The sequence below is a fragment of the Drosophila teissieri genome, chromosome X (genome assembly GCF_016746235.2).
Source record: "Drosophila teissieri strain GT53w chromosome X, Prin_Dtei_1.1, whole genome shotgun sequence".
Taxonomy (NCBI): Eukaryota; Metazoa; Arthropoda; class Insecta; order Diptera; family Drosophilidae; genus Drosophila; species Drosophila teissieri.
Genome location: NC_053034.1, coordinates 9,960,733 through 9,987,255, shown reverse-complemented (window position 1 = coordinate 9,987,255; position 26,523 = coordinate 9,960,733). Strand labels below are relative to the sequence as shown.

The 26,523-nt window shown below is 49.4% G+C and overlaps 5 protein-coding genes across 5 annotated transcripts in view; 3 read left to right on the top strand and 2 right to left on the bottom strand.

The window, feature by feature from the left end:
- Nucleotides 1-3,652: 3,652 nt before the first annotated feature.
- LOC122623716 (centrosomal and chromosomal factor) lies at nt 3,653-5,166 on the bottom strand. Its single transcript, XM_043803026.1, has 2 exons — nt 4,845-5,166; nt 3,653-4,671 (listed from the first exon to the last, which is right to left on the bottom strand). The coding sequence occupies exons 1-2, from the start codon at nt 4,974-4,976 to the stop codon at nt 3,790-3,792; spliced, it is 1,014 nt and encodes a 337-aa protein (XP_043658961.1). The 5' UTR covers nt 4,977-5,166; the 3' UTR covers nt 3,653-3,789.
- Nucleotides 5,167-5,301: 135 nt separating this feature from the next.
- On the top strand, nt 5,302-6,109 carry LOC122623717. Its single transcript, XM_043803027.1, has one exon. It carries the CDS (start codon nt 5,302-5,304, stop codon nt 6,031-6,033), a length of 732 nt encoding a protein of 243 aa, XP_043658962.1. The 3' UTR covers nt 6,034-6,109.
- Nucleotides 6,110-6,615: 506 nt separating this feature from the next.
- On the top strand, nt 6,616-6,969 carry LOC122623718. The gene has a single exon (XM_043803028.1). The coding sequence runs from the start codon at nt 6,616-6,618 to the stop codon at nt 6,937-6,939; it is 324 nt and encodes a 107-aa protein (XP_043658963.1). The 3' UTR covers nt 6,940-6,969.
- Nucleotides 6,970-7,328: 359 nt separating this feature from the next.
- On the top strand, nt 7,329-7,629 carry LOC122623719. The gene is made up of 2 exons (XM_043803030.1): nt 7,329-7,407; nt 7,462-7,629. The coding sequence occupies exons 1-2, from the start codon at nt 7,339-7,341 to the stop codon at nt 7,615-7,617; spliced, it is 225 nt and encodes a 74-aa protein (XP_043658965.1). The 5' UTR covers nt 7,329-7,338; the 3' UTR covers nt 7,618-7,629.
- A 3,768-nt stretch (nt 7,630-11,397) lies between these two features.
- The window catches only part of LOC122623681, a 38,199-nt gene continuing 23,073 nt past the window's right edge, over nt 11,398-26,523 (bottom strand). Inside the window, exons 4-7 of the mRNA XM_043802966.1 lie at nt 14,868-14,959; nt 14,673-14,798; nt 13,946-14,284; nt 11,398-13,828 (exon numbers count right to left, since the gene is read on the bottom strand). Coding sequence (XP_043658901.1) covers nt 12,019-13,828; nt 13,946-14,284; nt 14,673-14,798; nt 14,868-14,959 — 2,367 coding nt within the window. The 3' untranslated portion in view covers nt 11,398-12,018. The remainder of the gene's footprint in view (nt 13,829-13,945; nt 14,285-14,672; nt 14,799-14,867; nt 14,960-26,523) is intronic.

Genomic DNA, 26,523 nt, shown 5'->3' with positions numbered 1-26,523 from the left:
AACAATAATACCCCGAGCGTGTCGGTAGCTGTTGTTCGCCTTAATTAAAACTCAATTTGTTAACTGCACCACGAGCCTGCGACCCGTGAGCCCTTCGACGGGAGCCAACCAGGAGCCAACTAGGAGTCAACCAGGAGTCAACCAGGAGTCAACTAGATGGCAACTAGAAGCCCACTAGGAGCCAACTAGGAGGCAACTGGGAACCAACTGGGAACCAACAAGGAGCCCACTAGGAACCAACTAGGAGTCAACTAGAAGCCCACTAGGAGCCAACCACACCTGCACTCACCTGGGCCACCTGGAAGATGAGCTCAGGGGAAGGGGGGGAGGAGGTGGTGGTGCAGCGGGCGGATGCAGCTCCGTTGTTATTATCGTGTCATTAGCCAGTTCCCAGAGCTTAAACCCAACCCAAGCCAAGCCAAGCCAAGCCAACCCAACCAACCCCCTCTTACCGCATTGTGAATGCTGAATGTGTTTTTTTTTATCGCGGTTGAATTTACGTTGTATTTAAACTTAATTTGTAAACTGAAACGAAATGCATGTGGAAATGTTGGAAAAAATACGCGCGTTGTTATAACTGACTGGCCAGCGAGAGGGGAGGGGGGGAATAGTTATAGAAGGTTGCCCTGTCGCTTTGTGATATATGATATGATGATATGATGCAGTGCTCTCCTTTTTTCGCCCATGATGCGGACCAGAGGAGCAGGCCGAGATTTATACGCCACGCATCAGTGGATCAGCATACTTTATGGCGCATAACATGACGCGCGTTGCATGAGCATAAGTCGCTTGCACCAAAAGCAAGAGCGACACTTGCACTGCCAGTCGATTCAACGCCACGAAACTATGTACTATGTACTATATGCGGTTCCGCCAAATACCAAGTGAAAGTGCAAAGGGCCAGAAAACCAATTTACGTCACAGCGACCAACGGGCAACGGGCATCGCACATGGCCCAAAATAGCTGATAACCCGTTTATTTCGGTGCTGGCCCAAAATATGTATAGCCTACACAGAAAATAAGCCCAGCAATGCGATGGCATTAAAAATGTCACTGAGTTCGCTTGAGAGTGAAAGTCAGAGTCAGAGTTTGCCAGCTGAGTTGAATGATGGCAGCTTTAAGGAGCATCAACAAGGATAACTGTGAGCCGGTCCCAGGATGGCAGCGGCAACTGGCGGGCAAATCTAGTAACGCAAAAGGATGTATCTCTTTAACGAGGATTATGAGCTAATTAAAGTGATTCCTTCTGTGCAAATAAAAACGTGTATAGCTTGGCTTTTCAGCCCCCGAGGATCTCATTAAATTTGAATAAGAAAATATGTATTTAGCACACCATTTAGCTTAGAAAATGTACTCATTTTTTGGCAAAATCCAGTTTAAGGTTCGATTTAAAGTGCATTTTTTGGTGATTACAAATTATAATCGCTGGCACTCAGCTTCCCCAGTGAACAGTGCACTTGGGCCCTTGGGACGCCAAGTTGGCTCATAATGGTGCAGCTAATTGGGAAACCAAACTGAGGTGCTCCCCCTTCCCTCCATTTTCCCCTTTTTTTTTGGGCCCGCTGCAGTTTTGCTGCTTTCCCAGGACAGCAAGGACACGAGAGTTGGCCACAGGTGGGCCAGGATCCATTGGCAAGGGATATTCTCTGTTTGCCTTTGTATCTGAATGCAGCGCTTTGTTTTGCCAACTCGTTCGGGGAAATGAACAGGATGCGGTCCTACGCACACAACCCACACACACACACACACACCACACACACACAGACACAGACACACACAGGCACACACTGAGACACACACATGCTACACTTTGGCAGGATACTCGCAGGATACGCACACGCACACGTGGGCTTATTTAGTAACTATATTTGCTTTGCGTCTCTAGTTCGGCTGCTTTTCCACTTCTTTTACCCATTTCCCCATTTTCTTTTTTTCTTTTTTGCTGCTGTCTCTGCTTTCGCTGTTTGCTGTTGCCCGGTGTTTGTGTGTTTGTGTATTTGTGTATTTGCCTGGCCGACACTAAATTGAAATTTTCCATGCAAATACGTCGAAATGTATGTAGCGAGTTGGTTGGTGGGGGAGTTGGTTTCCCAATTAATATTCGGCTAACAAATTGAATTAGTTGCCGTACGTGGCCATAATCAGTTGGCCAACTCCTCAATATTTATTACACTCGCAGCATTTTCCGGCTGCGCCTTATGGTGCCAACATGTTTGTGGAAGTGGAAGTGGAAAAGCTGCTGGAAGTGGAAGTGGAAATGTTGATGGAAGTGACTTAGTCAGCGGGTCGTCCGCTTGTGGTGTTTCCATCTAATGCAATTGTCGTGTTTTGGCCACGGATTCCGGATTCCGGATTCCGGATTCTGCCATATTCCGTTGGAATGGCCGTTTTGTTCTTGGCTCGAGCTCCACTTACTGTTTACATTGGCCCGCAATGCACTGATGGCCTTGCCGGCAGGTGTCCTGCCAAGTACGAGACCCTCCAAGGACACCCCCCCCTTTTTTTGGGGCCAAAGTAACCATTCACCTGTTGGCCACAGTGCGGAATTGCCAGGGGGACAGCTCCACTGCTTGCCAGATAGATGGGTATTGGGATTGGGATTGGGATTGGGTAGCTGGTATGCTGGGAAAGCGGCCCAAAATTGCATAACACCCTCTAAATTGTCGTGGCGCCGCAAACAAGTGCACCGCCCAGAATTGCGTCTATATGGGGCACAGTAGAGTGGGAAAGGCATCCAAAAATCTAGCTAAATTTAAACGCCTTTAAGGATAGACTATCACTGTATATAACATATATCATATATCTTATTTGGGTTATCTTCAAGTTTGCCTATTGCACTTAAACATGCATTTAAGCATCTGAGTGAAGAAAAGCTATGAAAATTATATGCTACTATATATACCCGATGTTAGATTACTTAGCTTGTATAAAATATATTTCCCATAATGGATAGGGTTTCTCGCAGTGCAGATATGGGTATAAATATGGATGCACACGTGGCCACTCAAAGGATTCGGGGCTCACCATGTATGTTTGGACGGGGCTTCGCTGCGGCCAGTTGAGTCCATCCCCAACCAGTGGCCTCCTTCTCATCATCCTCATCATCATCATCATCATCATCCTCATCATCCTCATCATCATCGCCATCATCCTCGTTGGAATTAGCCGGCGGGCAGGCAGTGCCCTACTCCGCCTTGCAAGTGGTGTCCATTCCCCTGGATGCCTAATAAAACCCCCGCAATCGAAGCTCGCCAGTGGATCCGGGATCCATGTGCGATGGCGCTGGAGCTGGGGCCGGATTATATAAAGTCTATAAACAGACTCAATGGCAGCACACAATTGCCAATGCGATGGCATCGTAGTCTGGTCCGTTGCAAGCCATATTAATGCATTAATGCATTAATTGCACGTGAGCACGGCGGCTTGTGGAAGATGCACGGCGATAGGAGTGAGCCATCATTAGCCATGATGAATCTGAAACTGAATGGGGGCCACTAAGCTGGTTAACTGGATTCCAACAAACACGTGCTGGTTTTTTGGATTTATTATTTCCAGAGAGCACTACACAACTTGGCTTGTTAGTACACGATACCAATCCTTTGGTAATCCTTTAATCCTTTAATCCACCCTCCTGCAACTCAAGACCATCACTTATCATCACTCACAAAATTTATTCTTGCTTGCCCTACACAATTCCTCTTATCAAATACCACGAAAATTTACGCAAAAAAAAAAAGATATATATCAAAATACTAGTTGCAGAAACTCCTTGCGATAACAGCGCATCCTTAGAAGCTGTAGTTGAGATTGCCGCTCGAGAAGCTCACGTGCGAGACGTCCGGCGATTGCTGGTAGGTGGGGGAGCCCAGCACGGAGGACATGGGCACGGCCATGCCGTAGCTCTGGCGGGTGGTGGGCGCCAGCTGGCTGGTGGCGAACTGCTGGGCCACCGACTGCTGCTGGTCGCGGAGCACGTCCTGCTGCTGCTGCTGCATGAAGCCCATGTGCTGCTGCGTGGAATAGAAGTCTCCCGCTCCCCCGCCCACTCCCACTCCGCTGTTGCGCAAAGGCACTGAACCACCGGCGACGCCGCCTGGGATGACTCCACCGCCTCCAGCGGGACCACCGGGCAGTATGGAACCGGCGGCCAGGCGCTCCGGCTGCAGGCCATTGCTGCTGAACTGCGGCCGGCGGTAGGCGAAGCGGCCAGCTGCGCTCTGCGCTGCCACGCCCCCCACGTCGGCGGGGGCAGCTAGCTGGGTGGCTTGGGGTTGGGGTTGGATCTGGGCAGGTGATAGGCCGCCGGACACATCGGGATAGTAGTGGTAGAGCTTCTGCAGCAGCTGCTGCTGCTGCTGCTCGAACTCCGCCCGCTGACGCTGATAGTCCAGGAAGGCGGCGTGCATCTGATCTGCGTAGCTGGGCATGTTGACCACGCCCCCGCTAACGCCCACTCCTGGTCCGGCCGCTGCTCCAGCTGCTCCCTGCGGCGATGTGGCGGCAAGCAGTTGCTGCTGCTGCTGCGCCAGGAGCTGCTGCTGTTGCTGCTGCAGCAGCGTGTTGGGCGTGGCCTTGAGCTTGCCAGCGCCCCGGAATCCTGGCTGCGAATATACGGCAGGATACTGCTGCTGACCCGCCGTCGAGAATCCACCAAATTGCGCGGGATTTTGCTGCAAGGATAGAAGAGAGAGAGAGAGGTAAGCGATTGAGAATGGGAACTATACTTGGTACCAATATACTTGGATATGTATACTAGTTCTAGTAGTAGGCCGTTCTGTATGTGTAACCTTTGTAATTGTTAAGTATTTCTACTAGTGATCCTATTGGAAGTATTCCCACTCACGGATGAAAGGCCACGCCCGTGACTCTTGAGAATGGCGTGCTGGGAGCCCAGGCCTCCCTTTGCCCACTGACCACCATCCGCATCCAGCACCAGGCGACTGGCGTTGCCCCCACGAACTTTGCTGGATCTCATGATACCCTCTGTTTCGTTTATCGCTTGTGACGAGAGATGTTTTGTGTGTGTGTAACTCGGGTATAATGTCCAAAAAGTGTGTGTAATTTCAATTTCAGATTTTGATAAAATTTCTCTACGATTTCTATACAGTCTGTGTGCGAAAGTACAGTGAAACGAACCGATCTGAACCGACTAAGCGAGCAAGTGAGACTGACTGAGCTGGGTGCCACAAACTGGCAGCTGTCGACGGGGCCAAACCGGAAGCCTACTGCGATCTCTCTCGGATTCTCGGATTCCATGGAATGGATTCAAATCGATTTGTATCGCATATCGCCTCGAAACAATGGGAATCACGCGATTGGATGGCTTAAAAAGCGCGCTGCGAGTGCCGCCGCCTCACAGTTTTGGAGAAACGATGACTCGCCCTGAAGCGCTGGCCCTGCTGCTGGTGGCCGTGAGTCTGGCCAGGATTGCGGCCCGGCCAGCTGCACAGAATCCCTTCGAATCGCTGGGCATGGGCGCCATGGCGCTGGCCGGGAACATAGCGGAGGCGGTGCAGAGTGGCGCTGCCATACAACGTGACCTCAACATCGACAATCCCCTGATGTCCGTGCACTCGAAAACGGCCGTGGGCTATGGCGATGCCATGCGTCCCATGGCCGCCGATTCATCCGAGGAGGATCGTCGCCGGAAGCGGAGACGCCGCAGTCTGCGTCGCCTCAAACGCGCTCCTTGCTTCTGGAAAATGGGCTCGGCGGCCACCACAGCCGCGTCCGCCGACGATGATGACGTGGAGGCCAGACGGCGAAGGGCCCAAAAGCGGGCGGCCAACAATGCCTCCCGCTCCCGTGTGAGTCCCAAGAGCAGCAGCGGCAAGAAGAAGAAGCTGGTGCGACGACGACGACAGGAGGCGGAGGCGGAGGGCGTGGAAGTGACACCGGATATGGGCGGCACGGATCCCCTGGGCCTGGGCACCCGGATCAAGGCCATGTGGCTCTCCTTCGTGGACAACGTGACGGATGTGATGCAGCAGGTGCGCCAGAAGATCTCCGAAACGGCCAATACCACGGGCTAGCCACCTGGGTCTACATTTTATTTCGAGTGTATATTTTTTTTTGTTTGTTCATAAGTGCAATAAAAGCAACTGGAAACTGGGAATTAAGTTATGTAGATTACATACATTTTATTTCAATTAGGCATTCTACATTTTAACATTTTCGTAGCTCAGCTATTTAGAGCTTTCAACCATAGAGACCATCACCTGGAATCCATTTGGATGGGAAACCATTTGTGTAGCTCATTGAAAAGTCGCCCCAAACTGAAAGTGATTCCTCAGGCAGAAGCAGTAAAATAAACTTGCAAGCAATGCCATCTGGGTCACCACTGGGTCACCACAGCACCTCAACTGACAGCTGTTCATATGGCAGATGGCAAATGGGAGATGGCACATGGCACATGGCAAATGGGAGATTGGATATGGCAGATACGGAAACGAGCCGAGTCACGATGAGCCGGCGGCCAATGGGCACTTCCGGACGAGATGAGATGCATCGCGACATGCATTGCGAGCATTTTCGTGTCTGGTGGCAATCTGATTGGATTGCAGGGCTGGCTACAAAAGGCGCATTCAGGCGGCTGCTGCACAACAGTTGGCCAAATGACTTCCGCACCCAGTTTCCCGGTCCCACTAATCGTGGCCCTGACCCTCGCCCTGCTGGCCCTGGGCGCTTGGGCGGATGAGCTCGATCTGGACTACTCCAACGAGTACGACGATGTGCGTCCGCATCTGGTCTATCCAGATGATCCCAGGCTGGACAAGCGCATCGGCGATGCGGCGCGAGAGTTTGGACAGAATATCACCCAAGCATGGCACTCGATGGTGGACTCGTTTAGAAACTACTTCGAGGAACTCAAGAGCCTCTTCTCCGACACCACGGACCACAGTGGATCATCACCCAACGAGATCTTTTCCAGCCACTGAAAATGGGGGGCGCATCTTTGGGGCAAATAAAGCGTAGCCAGAAAATTGAAACATTCATTTGATTTGTGGAAAGCCAACTTGATTGCTTTTGATATATATAGATTTTCACTATGTAATATATGCTATTATCATAAATGTGTGGCTCTGCAGATGATATTCCATTAGTTACTGAATGGTTTGCTTTTACACGCCACAATTAAATAGTTTTTGTTAATCTCTGGCTTAATTAGATTAGTGGATCACAACTAAGCTAATTGGCAGTAACGACCTCGCACGCCAACTAAACCCGATGTTAGACCCATCTAGATTATGGAAACATGAAACTGAGTAGAAGGTTCCAGCTTAAATAGCCGGCCTTCCACTTGACAGCCAGTTATTGGGAAGTGGAGCCAACACAGGATGACATCTGCCATTTTGATCCTGAGTCTAGTTCTGCTCCATGGGTGCATTTCCCCCGCCTGGTCACAGGTAAAATTCCATTGAAGGATTTTTAGTTGGTGTATCTTGATACATTCCCTACAGGATATGGCGCCTGATGTGATGGTGGTCGTGGATCAAGTGCAGGAGCTGCTTACCGCCAATTTGCAAGGCCCACAGAGTTTGGAGAACAATGGTGGGCCACCCAATGGACCGCCCTTCCCCGATCCATCAACGTTCATGCAGAACTTGGGGGTGTAATTCTAACAAATACCATGCAACTCTAATACCATAAATTAGATTAAAGGGTGTGTGTGCTACTTATTCCTGCAATAATTTCATAATTATTTGCGTGCCTAATGTGGATGGATGTCTTTAGTTCCAAGCGCCAAGTTGAAGTTTAGCTTTAGGTGGTGCGCTACCCAGAGTTTCCAGTAGTATACTCTACCCCAATGCTGTGGTGTACTCACCAGCTGTTCCTGCTCCTGCTGCGGCTGCTGCAACTGCGGCTGTTGCAACTGCGGCTGTTGCAACTGCGGCTGTTGCAACTGCGGCTGTTGCAACTGCTGCGTCTGCGGCTGAGGCTGCTCCACCTGCTGACTCTTGGCCGCTCCTCCGTAGTAGCGGGTGAAGGTCTGCTGCACTCCGGGCGTCTTCAGGCTGTAGGAGTTCGTGTTCGCGTCCGTGTGGATGGACACCTGTGCGCGGCACACCTCCTGCTGGCCGGCCAGCAGCAAGGCCGCCATCGTCAAGGCCACTGCGAACATGATTTACGTGCTGAGGACTTATGTGGCAATGGATGGGTTCACTGGAACTCCGTCTCCCGTTGATGTGGCAGTAAGTTCGTGAAACCGTGCAACCTTACAACCGTGCAACCGTAAAACCGGACAATCGGACAAGCGGACAAGCGGGCAGTGGATCTTGATGAGCTGAGCGGACGCGACTCGCGAACGTCGATGTGTCGACTGTGCAGCGCCCGCCGACTGTCCACCGATTTTATACCGCCTTCGATTGGGGATTGTCCAGCGCTGGCTCTCTCTCTCTCTCCCTTTCCCTTTCCCTCTTCCTTTCCCTCTCCCTCTCACTCTGCCTACTGCTGTCCCTCCTCAGTTTTTGGCCCAATATGTTGGCCAGAAAGTGTGGCTCAAAAGTTGTGGCACTCTTTGGGGTTTAAAGGCGTGACATTAGTTGCACCAAGTTAAGGAATGTAAACCAGTTTCAATTTGAGGTTTATGAAGTGCAGAAAACTCAAAAAACATATTTTGATTAAAGAATTTAAAGAATAATTACTTAAAAGAAGAATCACCTATTTCATTATTATGAAATTTTTTGGTTGTATTTAAAAAGTAGTTGCCTGCAAGCCATGATATCTAATTTAATTCCACTGAATTCCTGTGTCTTTAAGTTGTCTATTATAATTTTCCATAATTTCCATTTCAATTTCAATTGCAATTTCGATTTATATTTTATTCGAATTTTCCCCCGCATTGTTTTGTTTCACATTTCGCGCGGATAACTTTCTTTAAACTTTTGTGTCCGCGTGCGGAATATGGAATAAGCAATAACAACGATGGGTGGCAGTGGTGGAGGAGTAGAGGGGTGTAGGGGGTGTAGGGGAGACATGTAGATGGTAATTCCAATTCCAATTCAAATTGAATATGCTCTTTGGCACTTACATAACAATCCGCCCCCGCTGGGCGAACGGCAAACTAAACATAAACACCGGCATAAAACGTTGTTTATAGGAACGTGCCGGGAATGCCCAATACTCATGCTCATGTCCCAAAAGCGAAACTCGCCAACTCCGGCTACACGGCGCCAAAATGCGTGCGCCTTCATTACTCACTTGAGCTGGGTAAAGTGAGAAGACAGTGGGCTTTTCTCACTGTGTGTGAGAGATACGGAAGCGGGGTTAAGGCCAAGCAAACGGCAAACGGCGAACGTAAAAAGCGAAAAATCGGCTCAATTGGAATGCAGTTTTGATGGCCCAAAGAGATTTGGCCCGCTGGCAGAGGGCATCGATTATGAAAGCAGCAATAGCAGCAAAGACCTGGTTAGTGCGTAATGCTCACTTAAGCGCGCTTACCTGCCACCGTTGCGTATACGTGATACGTGATCGTCATACGTTTATTTGCGCATTTCATTACGCGGCGTGTAATTGAAAGCGCATTTCACACGATTGAAAGTTGTCTCTCCCCCTCTGTCTGTGTGACTGTGTGTCTGTCTGTCTCTGTGTGTGTCTGTCTGTCTGTGTGTCTGTCTGTATCTGTGTGTGTGTGTCTGTCTGTATCTGTGTGTGTGTGCCTGCTGACCCGCATTACCCCAATAAAGTGACCCAAAGCGAGTTCCTAACTTAATGTGCCCCGGGGCAATGGCCATAACTTCTCCTTTCCCTCGGCGGCGACTGCATTCCTTGGGACTCGCCCCAGCTATCTGCCCATGTAGTCCATGTACTTTCCGGCCGGGCGTGTTTTCTCCATTAAAGTTGACTTTTCCGAATGAAATGCTTGTCGTTTTACGATTACCCCCCCATAAGCCATCAAAATAAACAGCGCAAATTATGCAAAAAAAAATGAAAATAGAAGGCGACCCAAAAGCAGATGAACACAAATGGAGACAAACTGGTAAAAGTGGAAATGGATGTGGATGTGGCAGTGGCGGTGGAAGTGGCAGTGGAGCTCGCAAGTCAAGTAAATCCAGCCAGCTGCTAAATAACGCCACTTAATCATTTTACTGGGTCAGGTCACGGGTGGACGACCAGGACGTAACCGAAACCGTAGTGGCAACCGAAACTGGAGGATGAATCGCCGGAATCGCAGGAGGAGGAGTCGGCTCCGGCTGAATCACTGGCCCCGCGTTGAACTTTTGAACTCGCGCACTGACCCCATTCCGGACCCATACCCATTCCCCCCTCCCCTCCCCCCGGGGCATCCATTGCTCCCCGCAGGCGTGTATTATTTTTCGGAGCCCAACCCTGCATTTCCACGGATTTTATTGAGGTGCGCGCCACCCCGGCACCCAGAATCCCCCAAAAAGCACGCAGAAAAACAAATTAAATAACTGCCTTGCAGGTCAAATGCTTGTTTACACTGATCGCATACTTAACTTTAATGCAACAGTTGCTTAAATCAAATTATTCATAAAACAATAAACATATAAATTCATATTCTATAAGGAATGCATATAAGTAAATATGTTTAGAGACCAAATGAACTTGGGACTTACAACCTGATAATTGATTTTGCAGCCTCAGTGTCGCTTGTGTGTTGCATTTGTCCCCGTTTCTCGCAGTGCAGGCTTACCTATGGACCCCGGGGATTGGGCCAAAATGGGATTTTAGGGTTTACACTGATGGACAACTCCCAAATAAAACGCTGTCAATGAGAGATTTGCTTCTGTGTGTTCAACTCACATAAAATTTGTTTTTATTAGTTTTTCGCTCACACCAAGGCAGCACCACCGCACCACCGCGCCACCGCACCACCAAGCAAACCATCGCACCACCAAAACAGCACAACAAACAGCCAGCGGAGCGGCACAGAAAAAATGAACTTATCGCTAGACACACGCACAGACACTTGCACAATTAGGGGTATGTATATGTAAATGTATATGTATATGTATTTAGGGCTATATAAATCTAGAATCTAGGCAGGATCGGGATCTGGATCGGAAATCGGGATGAGATGCCGAGTCCGGATCCGGAGTAGGCCCAACAAAGTGAATCTGTATCTGGATTCCTGCTGAATGCGGGAACATTTACTTCGTGGTATGTGTGTGTGTGTGTGTGTGTGTGGGAGCAATTCTTTGGGGCTCAGAAGAATTGCCCAGTAGTCTTACAGCTATAACTTGTATGGTTTATTCCGATTTTGTATATGGTATATTGTATATTGTAATTCGTAGTTCGTAGTTTGACTTTGATTTAACATTCAATAAACTTTTCATTTGATTTCGTAATATTCAATATGTCTTAGCATATGTCTAGTCTATATATATCGTAATGTATATATATGTATATATATATATCCATATATGTATGTATGTAGCTTGGGAAAGTTTAAAAACACAGGCACATCCCTGCCCCCCTCCCCCCGTCAAAGTTAGCAACATTTAAAAGACATATTATACTATTTATATATATATGTGTGTGTACGTTTTGTGGGAGTGCTTCCCATTTCCGATTCTTGGCACAGTTTTCCCATTTCCCACTTTCCCCATTTTTCCCATTTTCTTCTCCCTAAACTCTCTGTTTTCTAAACTGCGATCCCTGATCTGTGATCCTAAACCCGCCGATCGCAGAAATCAACAAACATTAGTCAACAACCAGTTGGGCGAAGTATTCCAATAACTCGGTCTATATATTTACTTTATCTTATGCATTTAGGTGTAAATCTGTATCTGTATCTTTATCTGTATCTGTATCTTCGTAAGCCTGCAGTTCCTTACTATTATTCCCCAAAAAACTCTGCATTCTGCATGCTGAGCAACTGCCTCTGCTTACAAAAAAAAAAAGTGAGCTACCATACACTACACAAAAAAATGACAGCTTCCGCAGATTCTCCTACTTAAACACGTAGCTCCTGGGCAAATCCGTAACCGTAAAGCTTTTCGTTTCCCGCTCTCCTCGCCACCAAAAATCTCCGCCACATCGATGATGGCCGCTTAGAGCTCCGCAAAGATGTTCTCCCTGAAATCGAGCTCCGGATGCGCGGAGTGCGAGGAGGAGCCATGGCCGTAGTCGTAGTCCCGCGACGAGGACTTCATCGAGCTGCGGCCGGACACGCCGGAACCGGAACTGAAGCTGGCGTTGCGCGGACTGCTGCGTCGCATCCGGCCCTCGATCACGGCCATCTTGTTCAGCGGTTGCGTGGGATCCAGCTCGCAAAAGGCGCCGGCAATCAGATCCGTGCCGTTCAGCGAATTGAAGCTATCCCGCTTGGAGCCGCGGCCACCGCCGGCCACGCCTCCAACGCCACCGCCGCCATGCTGGCCATGACCGTGATGACCGTGATGACCATGATGATGGTGGCCCGAACTGGAGCCGGAACTCTTGCGGCTCAGCCGATTGCGACTGTACTGGTACTGATACGCGGGAACTGCAGCACCACCACCGTTGGCCACCGCTGGCACAGCGCCAGCCGCATTGGGCGGCAGATTCTGGGTGCCGCCGGGCGTATAGCTGTCATAGAAATCCGACGGCACCACCTCCTCCTCCACCTCCTCCAGGTGGTGTGGCAGCACCACCTCGTCGTGGTGACCGCCGCCGCCGCTCGTCTCCAGTGTGGAGCACAGGCTGTACTCCGTGGACAGCGACTGCGATTGCGAGAGACTGCTCAGCGGATCACTGCCGGGCATGACCAGCGCCAATCCCGCTCCCCCTCCCCCTCCCCCTCCCCCTCCCCCTCCCGCTCCGGCTCCAGCTGCCTCGCCGCGCTTTCCCTTCGGCGAACGCTGCGCGTAGAGCTTCTCGATGTCCGGCAGCTGGCGACGCACCTTGTCGCGCTCCCGTTCCCGCTGCAGCATCTCCTGGATGTCCATGCTGCGCTCCCGCTCCAGCTGGTCCATGATCTCCAGGTCGCGCTCCAGCGTGCTCGACGAGAACGTGCTGCTGCACTCGCTGAACGACACGTCCTTGTGGCGCAGCAGGCCGCCGGCGCTGCCCGATCCCGGCCAGCGTTGCGGCGCCACCATCATGCTGCTGACCACGGAGCTCTCCTCGCCGTCGCCGTAGTTGCTGGTGCTGCTGTCGTCCGGGATGAGTGCGCTGCCCAGGCCGTTTCCGTTTCCGGTGGCCGTCACGCTGCCGCTGCCGTTGCAGAACGTCGAGGCGGTCACGTTGGACAGACAGTCGGCGGTGAGCTTGCCGCTGCCATGCCGCTGCTGGCCGGGATTGGTGCGACTGCGACTGCTGCTGCTGTTGTTGTTGTTGCTGTTGTTGTTATTGTTGTTGCTGCCGCCGCCGCCCGGCTGCTTGCGGTGGGCGGAATGGGTGGCATGGCCGACGCCATCCGAGATGATGTTGATCTTGACATCGTGCTTCTTGCCGCGCATATCCTTGCCCAGGTTGTTCACCACGCCGGCGTCTCCCGCCCCGCGACCGCTCGCCCTCTGCCGTTCCCGCTCCCGCTCCCTATCCCTGTCCCGCTCCCGCTCCCGCTCCCGCTCCCTGTCCCTTTCCCTTTCCCTGTCCTTGCCCTGGCGATATGGTGCTCCCGAGTAGCGATCTCCGCCAGCCGACGATCCGTGTCCTGGCAGACGCACCTCGCGCTCGTGTCGCAACTTGGACGCGTGCTTGTGCAGCTCAGCGGCATGCTGCACACTGGTCGTGTTCGAGGCCTCGTCCTTCTCGATGGAATCCTCGCGGGAACTGCCCCCCACACCGGATCCGCCGCCCGCATCGCTGCGGCGCTGCGACTTCTGCTTGCGCTTCGAGGATAACCGGAAGTAGCCCCTCAGACGCTCCTGTTCATCTCTGCGGGATGTATGAGAAGAGCAATGGGAAAAAGGAAAGATGAAATGATGAAATGATGAAGGAAATGAGTCAGCTCTTGAGGTGCTGGGATTATTTGTCAGGTGTTGATTCACTCACCTGGGTAAGATTTGCGAGGCGTAGATGCAGGGAAAGATGACGGTGGGCAGAAAGGCCACCCACACGAACATCAGGTAGGTGAAGTCAAAGTGCTTGGCATTCTCGTACGTCTCCTCCAGCGAGAGCCTGGCGAAGCGCAGTATCATCAGTGGACACATGCACACCACCTGCGTGGCGGCCATGCTCCCAAAGTTGCGCTGCTTCCGCTTCTCGCGATGCACGTCCAGTTCGGCGCTGTACAGATCGTAGGAGCGGGCGGAGCTGGCGCCTCCATTGCTCAGCCCGGCCACGCCCCCGCCGCTCAGATGGCGCGGCTCCACCGAGGATGTGGAGGAGTTCCTAGGAGTCAAAGATGTATAACGTGCAATTATAAATTCGTTAATATGGAAAGTTATCTAGTAAGCCAGTGAATTATGCCACTTAAGTTATCCCATTAAAGTAATGAGAGGAGGAGCGGGGAGATGACTGAATCTTCCACCCCTTTAAGTGCGCCATAATAGCGAAAGGGATGAGCTGAAGAAGTGGCTCAAGAAATTGGAACTCGTTAGGGCAGCGTCGCCAGGAGGACGATGGCGATGGCTCATTAGCGCTGGCTGGCCAAGGGATTGGAGTGATTGCGAATCGGGTTACTCGGACAGGCAGCTGGAACTGGCGCACTGATTGGCAAATCACCGAATTAATCAGCCCAATTAGCAACGCAGATAGCTGGCCTAGTATTTCAACTCACCTCTGGCGCATCCGCAGATCGGCGCGGTGCTCGTACATCATGACGGCGAAGGGTCCGTCGGGCGGACGCAGCTCCTGGGAGGTGCGGATGTACAGGTAGGACAGCAGGATGGCCGGACCGCAGTACCTGTGAATCGAAACAAAGTGGTCACAGAGGTGCTCACTCCTCCACTTCACATTGGGGGGCTTGTCTTACATTAGCAGGAAGAGGCCGCGCGTGTACTCCTGCATGTCGTCCATCAGGTTGACCACGCACAAGCCGATCCCCGACAGCTGCGGCATGTAGTCCTGCAAAGGAGGCACAAGTGTGGTGCTTGGTGAGGCAATGGATAATTCACAAATTGTTATTATAGTTTCCTTGCTGTGCTTACAGTTTGCTGCCCCACTTAACATCGAAGCACTGCCCCACTTACCATCGAAGTACGGGAATCAGCAGCATAATAATGCCATTTCACTCCACTTCAAGTACTGGCTAAATAATTGATTTGACTTGCCGTCTTTGAAGTAGCCGCTTGGCCAACCATCGTTTTACATTTGAAAATCGGGGCCAGCACTCCACACAGTTCATTGACTGACTGACATTTTGGTGGCCCCCAGGTGGACAAACTATTTCCATTGATTTTATAATTACAGAGTCGTTGTCAAGTGGAAGGAAGGGAAGGAAGGGAAGGAAGTTCGTCGTAGGCAGTAGGTTCCCTTTGATGTCTGGTGCTCTACTATATACGAGTATTGTATACGAGCACAGTGGATGGTGGCATGCGAAAAGCTGTAATTGAATCAACTTGTCTGCCCCAGTGTTTCTGGGCGTGCGGCATCTGTGGCACAGAGCAACCTCGACCGTGACCCTGACCCGCGACCAGGTGGGTCCACCATCCACTCCCCCATATCCAACATCCCAAAGAGAATGCCATTCTTGCCCGAGATTACATCGTAATTGTAATTACATATGAATTCGCGCGTAGCGGGAAACTTTTTCGGATGGCGAAGGAAATTAAACAAAGGGCGGAAATGAATTTATGGCCGCATCCAAGTTATTTTCTCATTAAACTGCTCCCCAGGATGGCAGGTGCGTATCTGGAGCCACTGCCATATACCCAGCTGAGTGGGCTTAAATCCAGGAGAATTGGCGTTTTTGGGGAGGCAGTTCATCAATCATCTGTCTGGTCAAGTGGCCAGGTGCGATGGAGCAACGAGGAGCAAAGAGTTGCCACGGAAGGATGGGCGGCGCCTTATTATGTGGCGCATAATTATTCCGCCAGAATGGAGCAGCCACTGCAACTCGGTGCTCCAAAGTTTTCCTTCTTTCAGTTGGTGGATGGTGGCACACATATGGCGGCACTCGAGGAGCAGGGCAATCGCAAATGATTTTGTATGAATAACTATTAAAAAGTTTGCGATTCCCTCGACGGCAGGCCCACAAAAATGCCACCTTCCCCCCAAAAAACTTGGTCGCAACTTTTAAATCAAATCTCAAACTACCACCGCCAAGGAGGAGGAGGCGCCTGCCAGGGATCCTTGGGGTGGGGGCCAAAAGTTTTCCATTCGCCGAGTGCCCGAAATTGTAATGAAACCTTTTCAGCCAAATCGCATTGCGCCCCCTCCGTTTTGGCCCACAGTCATTTGGGTAATGAACTGTTAGCGCTGTACAATCTGGCCAACAAATCTGTTTTGAATACTTTGGCCACTGCGCACAGTCAAATGCGAATAAACGACAACAGTCGCCGAGGGGGCGGGGAAATCGAAATCAAAGCAAGAGGTTGCGACACTCGCAGAAATAAAGTCATAATTTCGACAGGGAAATTCGGAATTTAGTCCTAAGCCTCAACTGCATTGCAAGCTGATACAAATCAGATACCACATAATTTTCGCATTTTTCCTAACCTTTTCTGCAATTCCCCCCTCCACCAAAAAAGGAAACAGATTTATGGCTATATTAATTACCAAAATGCTAATTTGGCCAACTGGAAAAGAAGTGGTGTCAATATTTTTCCGTTATGCTAATTGCCAAAAGGGAAAACTTTTTAACGAGTTTCCAGTTTTGGGGGCGACGATAAACCGCTGTTGTTTTTCTCCCTGTGCAGCGCTGTGGCCAACCGCTGTTAGCTGAGGGGGAGGGGAAGGGGAAGTGAGAGGGGAGTCGACGGATGCTGCACGCAATTTAACGAGTCCTGGGGGCGTCCTGCCAAGGATTCCCGCCATGGGTGTGTGTGGCCTTGATGGCTGTCTTGGCTTCCAGGATGCCAAATGGCGAGTGCTCCGCATGCCGAATGCTGGAGACTGGAGATGTGGTTGTGGACTCCTGGCGGTGCTAGGTGGCGCCTTTTTTATGCTCATCATCTCCTGCCCGGCTGGCAGTAACGGTTTCCGCTTTATGGGACGTCAAAGGAAGTCAAAGGATCTGGACCCGCAGTTATGATTACCTCTCGCTCTGCGAATCGAGTTGGCTAATGCAATTGATTTGATTCGTGCTGGGCACAAATCAATTTAAGCGCTGCCCGTAAACACTTTATGGCTGGATGATGTCGCTGTGGAACTCCCATCCCATACCCATCCCATACCCAGTTTCAGTTTCAGTTTCAGTTCCACTTGGAGTTCCAGTTTGAGAAACATCCAACAAGTGGCCAGCCCATTAAATTGGCTGGCATTATTGGGGCTTTTGCGCCCCCGCATAAAGATATTTACAATTTGGCGCGCGTTTGCCAAATAATTTATCGACTGTAGACGATGGCAATGGCAATGGGTGTGGGTATTTGGATTCCCGGTAACCAGGAGCAGGGCCGCCACAGGCAAGCACATTAATAACAATTTATTTCCGTGCTGCCAGCGGGCAGGCCACATTCCGCCGACTCCTCCCTCGCGCCCCAAAACAAATTGCAACCAAGCAGGAGGAGGAGCAGAAGAAGGAGGAGGAGGAGGAGCAGGAGGAGCAGAAGGAGCAGGAGGAGCAGGAGCAGGAGGAGCAGGAGGAGCAGGAGCAGCAGGAGCAGCAGGAGGAGGGGCAGCAGGAGGATGGAAGTATGCAGAAGTATCATCATTTCCACTGTCGCAATTTTGACTTTGACGAATTGCCGCTCCAGAAGCGCACAGTGTACACAAGCCGAAGGAATTGGACTTGGTCTTGGTCTTGGTTTTGGTTTTGGTCTTGGTTTTGGCTTTGGCTTTTTGCTTATTGGATGATGGCTGGCAAGAGCTGGAAATGAAAAGCATTTAATAATCATTTACGGGCGAGGCTGGCGAAGAAGTTGCTCCGAAATAGAGATGGATATCGATCTGGGTGTATCGGGGGAAGAACAACAACAAACGCAGATGGAACTATTCGCAGCCTTGGAGCTTAACTTCTTCCTTTCCATTTCACCTGTTGGCAGGCTTTTCTCCACATTTCTTCGCTTTTCCCCGCTTTTCTCTGCTCCCAGCTGAGACTGCAGCGTTTCTCTTTGAAATTTGATGTCCTTGGCTTTCAGTTAAAAGCACAGACAAAGTACGAGAAATGGAAACAATGTGCAAAAAGTCGAGGAATCTCTTATTTGTCAGTCTCGAATGTTGGCAATATTTAAATATATATTTATCAAAGCGATAATTGAATCGAAACATTGCCGCACAGACACACGTACACGTATGTATGTGCGTCTTAATTAAAGGAAAATAATTGGGGAGGAAAAGCGGGAGGAAATTGAGTTTTCAGAGGCGCCACTCTAAGATGAAGAAGACGCAGACGAAGACGGAGGAGAGAAAGGTTACCAATAATCGGAGTTTCAAATTATACGCAAATTGCTTCTAATGGATGGAGAAGCGGAAAAGTCGACGCAGCAGGAGCGGAAGAAACAATGCATAATTAAAAACAGAATTTCGTAATTTAAATAATAAGAAAACAATGAGCAGACAAAATGCTTTCGCTATGGAGAAGGCAGGCAGGCAGGAGGCAGTAGGCAGGATTATAATGTAAACAGCGGAGCGGAACCCAAAGGTTAGGCCATCGAAATAAAGCCGGGTACAAGAGGTCCTTTTCGGGACCCAAACTGGATGAACTGGGTGAGCTGAGGGAGCAGGATACACGAAACAAGCGGCAAATGGGCGGCTACGAAAAAGACACTGCCCCGGACTTAATGGCCGTAAAATGCTGGCCAAGCGGCCAGACGAGGTCACAGGCAAAGCACACACCACACACACCACACACACAGTGGCATGCTGGCTGACCAAAAGGCCCCGGCCGGGATCACCACCCGGATGCGGACACGGCTACGGACACGGCCAGGGACACGGACACGGACAAGGACACGGACACGGCCACGGCCAGGGAAACGGACACGGACACGGACAAGGATCTGGACAAGGAGCGAAGCATGTGTTGCGCTCTGCGGGCTTACGATAATAACACAATTATGTACTTACGTAATTAAAGTCGTAAAGTGCACAAAAACACACAGAAACAAGCGCCCACACACACACACACACACACACACGCGTGCAGGACAGGACTAAAAGGACATGGAGAGCAGAAATTACCATATGCACAGTGATAATAGTTGCTGATACTCATCCTCCTGCTAAATCACACAAATTCGTGTTTGAAATTTGTAGCTGAAAGCAATAGCAAGTGCTTGTGGCATCCTTCTTATGATAGTTATCTTATACAAGTTATTTCTAGCTTCAGCATTTTCTTTCAGTGCACAAGCAGCGGACTGTAGACAGAGGTACACACTTTGCTTTTGATTTGCCCCCAACTGCCGCAGGTCCGTCGTTTTTATACTTTCGTTTGTTTTAAGTGACAGAGGAAAATGCAAACGAAGTGGAAAGCGCGAAAAAAGTCATTACGGTGGAAAGTGGAAAGGAGTGTGGGAAAATCGCTGTCCGATCGGGGAATCCGCACAGATTGGCCGAAAAAGATTGTGTCGGGAAAATAAAGGAGGGAAATTCAGTGGGAAATGGGCGCCCACACTTCTTTCCATTTTTATGCGTGCTTATACGCACTTACCATTCTTACTTTCCATTCTGAAAGTTTTCCCAGCTCGCCAGTTTTTCCCCCGACTGCTGCCAGCTTGCATTTGATGTTGTTAATATTTTATGCCTATGCGCATAACAACAATGGCCGACTGACTGGCAACCAAAAAAATATATATATATATATATCCACTTTGTGTAAATATATACGCGCATTGTATGTAATTGGGATGCGAATACAATTGGCAAACAAAATATAAAAAAACACACATACTCCAAACCTGGGCACTTGAAACTTTTGTTGCCTTTGTTGAATTCTAATTTCGATTCGCTGCCACTGATGAGTTTGTTTGGCCCCAAAGCCTCCGTCTTTGGAACTCCGGATTGGACCGTAGACCGTAGAAGTGTTCGAAACCCACGCCGCGGCTCGTTTGTCCCTTTTTTGGCCAAGTGATTTGGGGCCGTAAGCTGCTTACCGCACAATAACACAGTGGCATCAACAAGGACACCCCCGGTCCATTGAACACGGCACGAAAATCCCTCTCCAGGATACGGAATACGAACTACAGGATGCGGAATACGGACTACGGGTTGTGGAATATGGACTACGGTTTACGGGTTACGGGTTACGGGTGGCGACCGATTGTTGCGACCGCACAACAATTTGAAGATCCAAGAGCGGAGCTTTAAAGTGCGCACTTGCCAACGGAGCTGGCAAAAGCCACCCACACCAGGCACCACCCAGGCACTCAGCCAGCCACCCCACCACCCAGCCACCCAACCACCCATCCATTCAGCCAACCACCCATCCATTCAGGCTACCATCCACCCACACACATGCACACACAGGCGGGGAGCGCATAAATATTATAACGAAATTTGAGCTGCCATTTCTCGGCCTGAGGCAGGCAGAAATTTGACATGCCCCAGTGGTTGGGTGGTTGGGTGGTGCCAGGGTGGCTCAAAGAGTTCCAGTTTCCCTCGGAGAATGTATCAAGAAGTGGTTGAGCTGCCCTCGTGGTTGATGACTGCTGTCTGCTGTGCTTCGCTGTCTTTTCGCTGAATTTGTTGATATTGTTATTTCACAATATGTAAAACGTTTACCAGGAATTGTGCTGGAGCACAGGAACCAGCGACCTGGCCGAACTCTCGATGGGGAAAGGAGGGGAAAGCAGGATGAGAGGAGGCGAGGCAGGCTGAAAGGCTGCTTTCACCACACCTTACTGCATTGGGGTATTTGTCAAAGTCGTTTGCCATTTGCTAACCCCTTCAATAACCCCAACCCCCTCCCCATCCCCCCTAGAAGTGCCGAAACCCGAAGGAGCGCCACACTCCCCTGATTCTTGCCACCTGCCCCACATTATCGATGGCACGCTGGCATTAGTTGCCACGCCAGCTGTTGCTGCTGCTGTTGCTGTTGCAGAGTGGGTGGGGTGGGTGATAAAAATTGATTGCCTGGCGGCAGCGATTGCAAGGCGCATTAAAAGAACAAAAAAAATAAGAGTCCTGGCCCCTAATCCTGGCTGCCCATTGCCACACAGTTTGCAGTGGGCACATCATTGGTGGCCATTAAAAGTGCGTTAAACGAAACACACAACTGAAAATGCGAATCAACTTGCAGTGCAAGTCTCACGATTCGCCAATAAGGATTTTATGTCCCAGCATGTAAGGTGAAGTGGTCAGTGGGTGGTGGGCGTTGGGCGGTGGGTGGTGGGTGGTGTGGGTGGTGCACCACCCGCCTGCTGTGTTTACTGTACGTTTGGCTTCGCTTTCAGCGTGAATTGCTGTGGAAATGAATTTACGTCTGCCTGCTTAATAATTGAAAATGCCAATCAACAGAGCAGAAGGGGAATGAATGGCGGAGTTCCTCGGAAACACACAGCCACCATTAGAGGACCCTTCTCAAGGACCAACATGAATATCGCAAGAAGCAACGCCTGCAAATGGAACATGCTAAAACCGGTTTTTAATTAAAACAAAGTATATAATTGGAATGTTTAGTTGGAGGAATGGCATTGTTAATACCTTAAAAATCAAAGAGTGTTGTGGAATATGTAATAAGTCAAATTAGATAGCGAAACTAAATACATTTCTGCTTTGCAATCTAATACATTTTCTTGTATCCCAAATCAAGCTTCCAGTTAACTGGAAAAGTCATTTCTTGCTAAAAATACTTGAATGTAAACAACATTTTGAAACTTACTAACCAATTCAAGCATGTGTATGTGTCTGTGCCCCAAACGAAACAGCACAATGTATTTACTTAGAAATGAATGAATGAATGAATGGCTTTCCTTCTGAAATTCAATTCTATGAGGCATCTCCTGGATGCTGCCGATGTCCATGAAGCGTGTGCCCCCTTGATAATCTGTAAGCTGCAACTTGTCATATTTGTGGTCGATGCTGAGTCCTTGAAGGTCGCCGCAGGACCTGTGCCAAGCGATGGCTTGATGGATGCAGGTGCTGGTGTCAAAGTATTGCAGCTTCAATAATGCGAATAATCCACTGCGAAATGAGCCACAGGATGTAGATGCAGATGCAGATGCTGCAGAAGAAGATGCAGCCATCCGTATTCGCATTCAGATTCACATTCACTTTCGACCCCTGGACACATCCAGTAATTTGCTCCGACAATGGGGCAATTTGCATACCTCCTTGTGAGCTGGCAAAGGGCAATTTAATAAGCCCCATGGAAGAGGGATAACAAACTTACAGTAATAATGCGCAATAATGACCAAGATGAGAACGAACGAAGGCGGAGGAGGCCCACTGCCATGGACCCAGGACACAGAACCCAAGACCACGAGCAGGAGCAGGATGTGGACCAGGACGAGAACCAGGACGAAGCTGGCCAAAGGGGCCATTTGATTTCCGCTTTAAGCGGATGTCTCATTTGAGCCCCCGTCGCAGCCAACGCATTTTCTCGCAGTGTGTGGGGGGCGAGTGTGTGCGTGTGCATGTGTAATTTTTACAAATTGCTACAACGAGCCCCAAGCCAAGGCAAATGGGGCCAGTTGATTGTATTTAAAGTTTCTTTTCTTTCTGCGCCAGATAAAATGGCAAAATGGAGCAGGGTTTTTTTGGGGGGTGAAGTTGGAAGACCGTAGTCGAGTTAGCAACTTCTGGATGCCCTTGCGTTTCGCAGGACGTGATATGTCAGCTGGGAGGAGCCTTCGAAAATAAAACAAAATGTAGCTTAAAATGTAAACAAAATGTTGCTTAAAATGTTTACAAAATGCGTCTTAGTCCATAGTTCAAGGCGAGTAAAACAATGTATAAAGAATACCCAGCCAGGTGACAAAACAAAGTCATAAGTTAATAACATGCAGGTAAGCTAAAAACATAAACGTAGCAGCTATATATATAGTATATTTTATATATTTTTATAACTGAAATCCCACAAATAGCAGATTTATTTACTACATTTCCAATTGTTAAGTTTTGTGCATAGAAAACCCTGAAATACTGAAACTGAGAACTATGAATAGTAAGGAATGTCTTTGGTCTCAACAATCCCATAATCGTCCCCTTTGCTTGACGGCATCTATTGAGGTTGTATCATCCCAATTGCTCCTAGCTGCTCCAGACCCCAGCTCCAGCTCCATCTCCAGCTCCAGCTCCAGCTCCATCTACTGGTGCTCCTAGCCCAATTCCGCCCTTTGTGGACTTGATAATGTTTACTTAAGCCGTTTCTTTTGCGCAGTGACTTGAGTTTTGCTGCCCTTCCCTCCCTTTTGCACCCTTTGGCGTAATTTCGTTTTCGTTTTCGTTTTGCAGGCGCATATCCGGCCAAGTTCTGTTGGTAACACGGAACATCCGAACATCCGAACATCGGAACAGCCGAACATCGGCACATGGGCACATCGGAACATGGGGGAGCAGGAGGAGCATGGAGCCAGCGCAGAGCTGGAGGGGATTAGGCGACGCCGCGTGCCAAAGTCAACGCCGGCAACCGGATATCCGCAACGAGGCAGCAACGGCATGGGAATCGGTATGGGAATGGGTATGGGAATGGAATCACTAGGAACGTGGGTATTGTGGATTGGGGGGGGATGAGGAGCAACAACTGAGCAGTAAACATAAATAAACTGTAGCCGCAGAGCGGAGCAAATAGGAGCTAAAGGACGAGCCAGGACGAGCCAGGACGAAACAAAGGCGTGTTCTTTGCATACACAACGATTTAAGCTAGTTCAAGGAGGACTCAACTGAGCCCAACTTCTGGCCACTCAACTTTTCGCCCCCTTCAGAGCTGTACGAAAATATTACCAACGCCACCGAATAAACAAACTTAAAGTGTAGCAACTCCAAACTGCAGCGACCATGTCGACCATGTCATAAGCGTGGTCCCCAGAGATCCTGGCAATTGTAATCCAAGTGGCCACTTAACTTCCCCCCAACGTTCCCTATACAAATTGTTTACAGTGCTTTAAAGTCTCGTATTTACTTTATATAGTGGCGGATATGAAACAGTAGCTATAGTTTATACAAATTAATCCCTACATCAATGATGCATGCATCCATTTCGGTTTCTACATGTTTTTTATTGTTGAAAATCCTTCAAACAAAATCCCTTCCAGCTGACAAAAAGGGCCACCATTCCGTTTGCATATTTAAAATTATTATTATTTTATTCATTTCAAGCCACACGCCGCATTAAGCGGGCATTATAGAGATATTACTTTTAAGCTGATTAATCAAGTTGTTGCCGGCTCATTGGGTTAGAAAACGCGATGTCAGGTGGCATACATCAACTTTGAATTGCGGAGATTATCAAATGTGAACTAGACTCGCAAAATCTATTCCTGCAGGACAACGGGCGACAGGACCTGCAACTTGATGGAGGTAAATGTATATGTGCAAAGGTAAAGGGATCCCGGCATTTGTTTATTTTGTGTATTTCTGTATTTTTCCACACTGATTTGCTTGGGGACAACTTAAAAAATCAATTTGCCGCCGCACAAAGGGAAGCCGCTGCCAGGTGGAACTTGCCACCAGACGAGGGGCATGCGTAGAAATATGGAAAATTTCAAATTGCTTGGTGTGGTGCAAAGTTTCTGACACTTTTCCAGGCCAAACACACACACACAAAAACAAACAGAAAACTTTTCGCCGGCCAGTTATGAAATCGCTTATTACCCCCGCCACCTGAAAATCGGAAAATCACAAAATCGGAAAATCAGAAAAACAGAAAATCGCCGTAGAAACTGGCCAGAAAACTGCGTCCAAAACCGAAAACTGAACTCATCTGAACCTGGCGAAGCAATTCATTTTAGTGTTTGACTTTTGGCTGCTGCCATCGGTTTGCGAAATGGGTTTGCATTCTTGTGTGGACTCGAAAACTATGGCAAACTTTTTCTTATTAAACGCTGGAACAGCGATCTCTGGATGTGGAGGCAGGAGTGGAGGCAGGAGTGGAGGCAGGAGTGGAGCAGCAGTTTGCCAAATTGTGAATTGGCAATCAGAGTCCACATGGAATTGTTTATATACACCTATATTTGGGCCAGACAAGGACTGTGTGTGCTGCTGTGTGTGTGTGTCCTCCTAATAGAATGCTAAAATATTCATAAATTGCTGCCGCAAGGAGCAGGAGCAGCAGCAGGGGCGGTGGCAAGGAGCAAAGGGGAAGAGGGGGCGTGTCAGTGGAGACAGACCCCCTTCGAGATAATAAGCCCCACTTTGCCAGGGATCCTGGAGCCGCAACCAGGCCGAGTTGCCTTGGAGAGGAGCCATCAAAATATACGCAAATATTGAATTAATGAAATTATTGACAGGCGACTGGGCCTGCAGGATATGTTGATGGCATATAGTACATGGGTATGCGAGCATTCATGGTTCTCCAGAGGATTGCCACTTGTTGCCGCAGTCGCGTTGACAGGTTCTGTGGTCACTGAATTGCCAAATAAATTACACAAATTGCCACCAAAGGTTCAATCAACTCGGCGCAGTGTGCCAATGTGTTCCTGGAGGTCAAAGGTGGCGGCAGTGGCGAAACGATGGGCCTAATGGAACGGATTCACACCGATAAATGAGCACTATAATATCGTCGTAATTCATGGCACACAAAAGTAATGGTTATCCCCGACACTTTGGCTTTCATGCGTCGTAAGAAAGTAATGTCTAATCTCTTAGTAGATATAAGTTATATAGGTATAAGTTCACAAACTACCAGAAACCTATAGATAAAGTTACATCACATAAGTTAGTAGCAAATTTTAAATGTTATCACACACACAGCAATTTTCACCTGTCCTTAAAAATGTTAGATAAACGCAAACTGCCAGCTTAATTCAATTGCCGTCTAAAATGTGTGTCCCCCAGGAATAAAACTATCTGAAAGCCGGAATGTGATGCCTGATTTTAGATGGTGGCATTCCTTGGCTCACTTTTCGAGAATTCAGCTCACAAAATATGCAGACTGAAGGGTCTGGTGGGGAAATGTACCTACATACATATATGAAGTAATGATTTGAAACAGTGCCAAGCCAGAGGAGCTGGTGGATGCCATGGAACACAACCACCCACCCACACACACACACAGGACAAGGTGGGGAGGAAGTGTATCAGAAAGTTCCAACACTTTATGGGCCATAAATATTTATGTCTCTTGTTGCTGTTGCGGCTGAACTTGGGCGGCACTGGAAGGCGATGTGGCCAAATTTGTTGGCAACAAAGTGCAGGCACGAAGCCCGTTGACAGGCGATGTTAACGGACTCAAAATTGGTATCCACTCGGAATCGGTATCCACTTTTCGGCCAGCAGAGCCCCTGGCAAGCTGCCCAGTTCTCAGACATAACCAGCTAGCCAACCAGCCAGGCACACAGACAACCAGGTGAGTCCCCGCCTCGATTCCCGGGAATCTGTCACTTGATGCTCGGCTAGCGGGTCATGTTGCACACGAAATGATGGCGGCATTT